Below are 8,597 nucleotides of genomic sequence, written 5' to 3'. Positions count from 1 at the left end.
ATATCCTGTTTTAATCTGAGTCTTCTGATCTAATCTTCCTCAGACTGAAGCGTTGCTCTCTTGTTGAGGGTGAAGATGATGGTATAAATTAATCCAAGTGGTTCTTAGGGTTCCTCGTCGTTGCATGGATTATGTTGATGTCCTGTCTCTGTTTCCATGGTAACGGAAACTTCCGGTTGTGTTTACATTTTCCTGGTTCCTTTTTCTACCCTACTGAATGTAGGACCGTGGCTCTGGATTTCTATGCGGTTTTTCTGAAACAATAAATCCTGACTGCAGCGCTGCCTGCGTACTGACTGGGTTTGTTTCCACAGCGCCCCCTGCAGGCAGCTGGATTAGTTTCAGGTCAGCAGAGCAACATGGAGGCTGAAGCTCCGGATGTTTTATCATCATAAATCTGAGACGATGTGGAAACATTTGTATGATTTAATGGAGCAAAAGACAAAAGCGAGTCGCATCAAAGATCCGATTTAAAGGTTCAGAAAATCTGTTTCAGTTGATTTGAGGTTATTCCATAAACATTCAGGAACATTCATCTCCAGGTTAAACGGACGATTCTCCATTTTGTTTTCTTCATGTCTGATATGCAGCAGAAAGTGTTTCATAGAAAAGACATTTCAACACCATTTTTATCAAGTTTGAAACATTTTATTGAACCTTTTTCTCATGAAACCAAAATCTGATGATCAGATTTTCACCACTGGGATCCCTGATCCAGTGTCCAGTTTTTTCTCTGGGAAGTTTAGCACAGCTCAGTTCAGCCAGTCAGCATGTAGACGGCATGTAATGGTTGTCATGGGCAGTTGCTATGGTAGCCCCAGGTCGCTGCAGACCTCAGTGCTTTCCCTGACCGTCCTCACTGGATCCGGTCTGGACTCGGTTCAGGTTTAGAGCCGCTGGATGTTTATTAAAGAGCTGATTAGATGTGGCCTAATTAAAGGCCGGGTTTGTCTAACGTCGATGCTTCTGCTTTACTTCCAGGCTGTTGACAGCTGCAGTCCAACTCTTCACATGTTGATTCTGCAGCAGATGTTCTGATCCAGGAGGAAGACGAGCAGAAAAGATTTTCATCCTCAGCTTCAGCACAAACCAGCAGAGCTGCTCTGGTTCCAGAGACTCCAAACCCTGAGGTCAGGATTTATGACAGAAGACCTGCAGCATTCCTCAGTGAACCTTTAGGAGGTTCTGGTTCCTGCCGAGCCTCCAGCAGCGGGTCGGACCCCCCATGGAAGGATCCATGGCAGATGTTGGATCTCTGGAAGCTGCTGTTGGGCTTGGAGGAACATTTGCTCCATGTCTGCTGGTCAGACCTGGACCTGCCTCCCAACTCCTTCCTGTCTTCGCTCCGGTTGCATCTGAGATTCTGTGTAAACCGGTTCTGTCCAGTTCTGGTCCGATGTCTCCTAAATATCTGATCGGGTTCTGCAGAGACAGGAAATGCTGTAGCCCTCCAGGTTGGACATGTTGGAGCTGGAACAAATCCAGAACCCATTTAGTAGTCCTGGTTCTGATTCAAACAGGATTTGGACCTGCTGCTGGTTAGTGAAGCTGCGGCGGGTGTTTGGACCCAGACCTCTGGGTCAGGTTCTGTTCTGACTGGATCCAAAATGTTCTTTTCACACCACATTTATTCATCCTGAAACTCCCTGAACACTGACTCCATCCAGAAGGTTCTGGTCCTAGAGGTTCTGAGTGACTCCATCCAGAAGGTTCTGGTCCTAGAGGTTCTGAGTGACTCCATCCAGAAGGTTCTGGTCCTAGAGGTTCTGAGTGACTCCATCCAGAAGGTTCTGGTCCTAGAGGTTCTGAGTGACTCCATCCAGAAGGTTCTGGTCCTAGAGGTTCTGAGTGACTCCGCCGCCCCTCAGTCCATCCGTTCAGGCGCTGGCTCCGTAGCACAGGTCCCTCCTGAGGTGCAGCTGCAGGCCGCTGGCGCTGGTGAAGGTCTTGGCGCAGCGTCCGCAGCGGTACGGTTTCTCTCCGGAGTGTGTGCGTTTGTGCTTCTTCATGGTGTCTCCGTCGCTGAAGGTGCGGCAGCAGAACGGGCAGCTGTACGGACGCTCGCCGGTGTGGATCCGCAGGTGTCGCCGCAGGTTCCCTCTCTGGCTGAAGCTCTTGGAGCAGAAGGTGCAGCGGTGCGGCCGCTCGCCCGTGTGCGTGCGCAGGTGGCGCCGCAGATCGGCCGACTGGGCGAAGGACTTGCAGCACCAGTCGCAGGCGTAGGTCTTCCTCTTCTGCTCCAGATGGAGGCGGAGCCCCGCGCTGTGACTGAACGCCTCGCCGCAGCGGGGGCAGCGGTGTACGAGCTCAGGGATGAGCGCCGTGACCGCGGCGTCTTCAGGCGGCCGGGTCTCCTGAGAGGACGGCCCGGTTCTGGAGGCGTCCTGCTGATCCGCCGGCAGCTGCTCTTCCTCAGACGTGTAGTCAAAGCCCGACTCAACATGAGCGTTCACAGACTCAGCTGTGTGCTCTTTGCTTGCTTCTTCGGGTTCGGCTTTGACCCGGGCCGGGGCCTGTGGCTCCTCCCTCGGCGCCGGCCCGTCAGCATGAATCCTGGGAGGATTCAGGGGCAGATGAGCCAGGAGAGGAGTCGTCCTCCGGAACGCCTCCGGCAGCGGGTCGAGTTTCGGTGTCTGATCCCAGAGTTCTGCGGGCCGGACCAGGGTCGGTGCCGATGGCGCTTCTTTCGGAACCGACAGAAGTTGGACTGAAGCCGGAGGAGGTCTGGACTGGCTCAGGGTGGAGTCTGGCTCCTCTAGGAGGGCTCTGGGTTTCAGGTCACTAGGCTGCTGCTCTGCAGGTCCGAACCCCAAACCGGCCTGGGTCGACCCTGAAACAGAAACAGAACCCGTTCACCTCACCACAGACATGCCAAGCAGTCACAACATTAAGATCTGGAATCTCAGGTGGCGTCGGTCAGAGGAACCTGGGATTGTTGGAGCTAAAAACATCAGCGACTCGGGCCCACAGAACTGAGATGAACTTTAAGGGGATTGTTGCATATTTATGGAGTCCTACTAGTCAGAGCAGGTCCAGGTTATCTTCACCTACAATTATCTGCAGGTGTTCCACAAGGATGCGTCCTTGGGCCCCTGCAGCTTCTCACTGCAGCACCAGCAGGGCACCATTATAAACCCACGGCCCAATCACAGGACTGAGCTGGGGGTTGTCCTATAGATGGATGCCCCCAAAGTACAAACAGTATCATGACGTCATCTTTGTGCGACACACACAACGCAGCGCTGGATGACTTGGAAGCCAGTGAACATTTCTGTGAAAATACTTTTTATTGGTCTGGTGTGATACTGTGAGTGAAAATCAACAAACTGACACCTGAAGTCACTCTAAGGGAAATAAATCAACAGTTTTACTTTTTGAAGTCATTTAGTTAAATTAACCTTTTGATAACATAATTTAATGAGCTCTATCTGTATGATTCTGCTCATATTACAGCACAGACTCAGGCTGAACGTCCGCTAAAGCTTTTCTAAAAATATTTTGTGTTTACATATCAACATAAACTAATACATTTGTTCAGTGGGACTCATTTAGACTCAATATCAGTTACACAATAACTCGGGGTAATTTCCACTGAGCTGGACAGCACAGTCTGTTAGTTTCTAATGAAAGTCACCATCAGCTGATTCTCCATCAGGCTTCAAGGGAAGAGGAAGTAGCGATCAAACCCTGAAAAAGTCCCTTTTGTTTTAATATATCGACAGAAATGGTCCTTTAAGCTAAAGCCGAATATTAAACGCGGTTCTGGTCTGCACAGAAAAGGTTTTACAAATTTGATTTGGTCAATATTTAACGTTAAAATCGCTAGTAAGTTTTAAAACCAGGGATTTCCCTGAGGGGTTTGGAACGACCCTCACTCAGCCACTCGGTCTCGGCCTCCAGCAGCAGGATGTCCCGCAGCTGCCTCCGCAGGCTCTCGTTCTCCCGCCGGGTTCTGGCCGTCTCCTCCCGGTACTGGGCCACCGTGTCCTCCACCACGTCCAGAACCTCCTTCACCACGGCGGTGAGCCGCTCCGTCAGGTAGGCGCTGAGCAGCTGCAGTTTGGTCATTTTGATCCTGAAAGCACCGATAGCCGAACCAGAACCGAATATTACCGACCAAACAGGAAGCGGCTGGGCGAGCCTTCAAAATAAGACTCCGTCTAAGAGTCCAGGTTCGCTGAGAATCAGTTTGTGTTCAGAACCGAGGAGAAGACCTGTTGTGCTCCCTTTATGAAAGTGTTAGTTCTTAAGGTACAGCCACCACGAGCATCTGGTAAAGGATGAGAGGAGAGGTTGCAAGTCCAAACTTTCTTTAATAGAGCTGAGAGTGGTCTACAAGAAATACAGAAAACAAATAAAAAATGAAAGCTATTATTTTACTCGCTCCAAATAGTTATTCCCAATTTGTCCAGCAGATGGCAACAAGAGACTGCAAATAATTCACAAAACACATTGTCATAATATTAACTCTTTAAATTGCCGTATGTATATATATTTAAGCTGTACAGATATTTAAATCCTACTTAAATACTAATGGAACTTACTTTTATTCATTGACACGCTCCCAGGCTCTTGAACAATCTCTTAAACAAACAGCTTTAACGATCTCTGTCGATTACTCCCGTGAACTTTCTAATTATCCAACACTGAACATGTGCTCTAACAACAGTAACAGCTATTGGTAGCCTGAAATTCCAATGAACCAATCACAGCAGACATTACTCAGACTGCTTGCTGAGCTCTTAAAGTGATATACACATAGTTACAATAGTCCATTTTCAACAGCCGCCCCCCAAATTTGTCTTACAAATTTGAATAACAGAAAATGGAGAAATCCAAGTTATGACTTCTCATTCTTATCGTCAGTCTCTGGAATGGCTGGAAGACGCACAAGTCGTGCCACTGGTCTGATGTAAGTCTTGTCTTTAATTTGTACTTCGGCTGTTCGAACAGTTCCATCTTGTCCTGGTAGAAGTTTTACAACCTTTCCAACAGGCCATAGTGCTCTGGGTAGTTGTTTGTCAAGTATCATCACCACTGTTCCAAGTTGAAGGTTTTCTGTCTTAGTTGACCATTTCTGACGTGACTATAAGGTGGGTAAGTAACTTCTTATGAAATGATGCCAAAACTGTTCTGCAATCATCTGACTGCGCTTCCAGTGTTTTCTGGTTAACAGATCTGATTCAGGATAGATTACCTGTGGTAATGAGGCATCTCGCCGCCCCATCAGTAGGTAATTTGGAGTTACGGGATCCAAGTCTGCGATATCTGACGACACATAGCCCAGTGGCTTGGAGTTTAGTACCCCCTCGACCTCAATGAGCACAGTTCTGAGAACTTCTTCAGTGACAGTCTGAGCTCCAAGGGATACTCTTAGCGCTGACTTGATTGATCGTACTTCAAGCTCCCAAACTCCCCCAAAATGAGGCGCACCAGGTGGGTTGAAGCTGAACCTTATCTGTTGTTTGGAGAGATGGTCTTGAATTGTAGGACACATCTCCTGAAAGGCTCCATGTAGCTCTCGCTCACCTCCTTTGAAATTTGTCCCACAATCAGAGAGTTGATACAAGGCGTTTCTGCAGAAAACGCCTTGTATCAAGGCGTTTTCCTTGCCTTGATACAAAACGTCTGAGAGCCATTAAGAATGAATCAGAGGGGGGCGCTGGTGAGCAAGATATGGCGTAAGACGTACTTTTCAGAGCTCCTGCAAAATCCGTAAAAATTACATAAAAAACAGCATTAACCACGCTAATATTTGTCGAAATATTGGAGAGAAAACCTTAAGATCACAACAGTCGGACAACCAGAACAAAATCATCCTGAATGGCCGAAAAACTGCAAAAGTATAAATACGGAAGCGATGCTAATGCTATAAGGCCTGCTAGGACCACGAGACAGCGGGCAACAAACGATGCGGACCCACCGACAACCACTGGGACTGAAGGCCCAAACATGAGTAACGAAGAAATGAAAGCAGACATTTTATCGTCACTGAGAGGAGAAATCGCTAAAGTGATAAGAGACGAGCTTAAAGGCGCACTAGCGGAAGATTTTCAGGCTATAAGATCCGAACTGCAAGCGGTCCGCTCCGAAATTGCTAACAGCTCAAAGGCCATACAAGCGGAAGTGGACATTGTAAAGGCGGACATCTTGGACTTAAAAGGGGGTCTTTCAACGTGGTCAGACGAAGTCACTTCACTACAGTCTGCTGTAACAAGCTTACAGAAAGAAATGTCAACGCTCAAAGATAAATGTGAAGATCTGGAGGGGAGAATGAGAAGGTCCAATATCCGCATTGCGGGCATTGAAGAGCTCCCGGGCTCCAGCTCCACACAAGCTGTGGCAAAAATTATCAAAGAGGTTCTGAAGATGGATCGAGACATAAAGGTGGACCGTTCACACCGCACACTTACCGGGAGAAGACCGAGGGACCGTGAGACGCCAAGAGTCATCATCGCTAAATTACATAATGACGGGGACGCGGCGGAGATCCTGAGGAGAGCCCGAGACAGAGCTCCGCTCTTTTACAACGGGCACCGCGTCGCCTTCTTCCCCGACTACACGGCCAGCGTAGCCAAAGCAAGAGCCGCTTTCACGGAGGTGCGGAGGGCGCTGCGGGGCACCAAGGACGTCCGCTATGGCCTCCTCTACCCGGCCCGATTTCGGATTACATATCATAATGTTGAAAAGGAGTTCCTTGACCCCAAAACAGCCATGGAATACGTCCGGAACAATATTTCCCCGACAGAGACAGTCGAATAAAGGTACCGTGAGCTCATAGAGACAATAATATCAGAAAAATAGTTTTCATCGTTATGGCTAACTTTCATACAGCTCTCTCCATAAGTTTTATGAAGATAAATCTATAGATTTGATGATACGAGCAAATATGCTGTTTTACTTTAGATTCTTTTTTTAAGGTTTGCAGGAGCCTGTGCAGTATATTTGAAGTTTACGTAGCTATATTATTTACTCCATTGTGACTTTTGTGTATTTCTTACCTTGTACATGTCTAAGCGCACCTGCTGCACACTCACATTCAATCTTGGCTGTGCACTTTAGCGGCTTATTTAGCTGCTGGGGACTATGTCCCAAGTACTTAAACATAGTATTTACCTGTTCTGTGTTTTTCTAGTTCTGGTCCCTCTGTTCCCCGGGGACCCTGCGCAATTTTTTTCTGTAAACTTATTTTCTTTCTGTTATTCTTCTGCATCATTACTTGTTCATACTCATTCTGTTGAGACTAGAGATGCTGATTACAGTTGTCAAAATGTTGCTTTATCCCCCTCTGTTTGGTTCTGTGGACATTGTGTACCTATATTCCTTAGACCCCTCACAGATAAGACAGTGTTATGCATAAAGGGTGTGTTGTCATTCATATTTTTTGAGATGTCAAAACATAGATGGTGTAGAGATAATGGGTGACCCACTTAAAATTGTAACTTATAATGTAAATGGGCTCCACAATCCAGTCAAAAGAAAGAAAATATTGAATCAATTAAAACAAATTAACTGTCACATAGCTTTTTTGCAAGAAACCCATCTGTCTGATACAGAGCATGAAAAATTAAAAAAGTCTTGGGCAGATAAGGCTTTCTACTCATCTCACCGATCGGGGAAAAAAAAGGGTGTTGTCATACTTTTGCACCGGCAGGTTAATTTCACACAAACGCTGTTACATAGAGATACAGAGGGAAGATATGTATTGGTTAATGGTACAATTGATGGCATAGAAGTATCGCTTGTAAATGTGTATGCGCCCAATACAGATGCACCTGAATTCATAAAGTCACTGTTTAAGGTAATAGTACAGCACAGTACCGGTCTGTTGCTGCTGGGTGGGGACTTCAACTGTATCCTGTCACAAATATTGGACAGATTACCCACTCCAAAAACCCCGCTCCCTAGAATGAGTAGGATGCTTAAATATCAGATTATAGAGGCAGGAATTGTAGACGTATGGAGAAGCAGTTTTCCCAGAACTAAAGACTTCACTTTCTACTCGAGCAGGCATGCATCCTACTCTAGGATCGACTATTTTTTTACTCCAAAGTCAGAGCTGCATAGAATAGTAGATATAGAAATATTTCCTATTACTATTTCTGACCATGCACCTGTCTTATTAAAATGGGACATAGGACACAGACCAACATCTAAACAATGGAGGCTTAACACATCCCTGCTTAACGACAATGTATTCATTGCATTTATTACAGAAGAGCTTAAGACGTATTTAGAAACTAATATGTCTGTAGAAACATCACCTCTGATAATATGGGACTGTGCCAAAGCATTCCTTCGGGGCCGCATAATTTCCTTCACGTCCGCAAGGAAAAAACTGAAGAATGCTAAACAAAAAGATCTGGAGGACAAAATCAAAGATTTGGAGATTAAACATAAAAGACATGCTTCAGCTAAAATCATGAAGGAATTAAATGCAACCCGCAGACAACTAAGCAGTCTATTGTCAGATAAAGTAGAGGGCAATTTGAGGTTCACTAACCAAAAATATTTTGAATATGGCCAGAAGGCTAGTAGGTTATTGGCATTTAGACTGAGAAAACAACAGTCCTCCAACATGGTTCATAAAATAAAAT

General features: G+C 46.4%; 1 protein-coding gene across 1 annotated transcript; it reads right to left on the bottom strand.

Moving 5' to 3' along the window:
• Positions 1-626: 626 nt before the first annotated feature.
• On the bottom strand, positions 627-5,054 carry LOC106906763 (uncharacterized). The gene is made up of 2 exons (XM_014972182.2): positions 3,876-5,054; positions 627-2,830 (listed from the first exon to the last, which is right to left on the bottom strand). Exons 1-2 carry the CDS (start codon positions 4,066-4,068, stop codon positions 1,878-1,880), a joined length of 1,146 nt encoding a protein of 381 aa, XP_014827668.2. The 5' UTR covers positions 4,069-5,054; the 3' UTR covers positions 627-1,877.
• Between the last annotated feature and the right edge of the window lie 3,543 nt (positions 5,055-8,597).

Source organism: Poecilia mexicana, unplaced genomic scaffold (genome assembly GCF_051168715.1).
Source record: "Poecilia mexicana isolate PSO_F unplaced genomic scaffold, ASM5116871v1 scaffold_8, whole genome shotgun sequence".
Lineage (NCBI taxonomy): Eukaryota > Metazoa > Chordata > Actinopteri > Cyprinodontiformes > Poeciliidae > Poecilia > Poecilia mexicana.
Note: the sequence above shows the minus strand (reverse complement) of the source record. Positions and strands in the feature narration are given on the sequence as shown.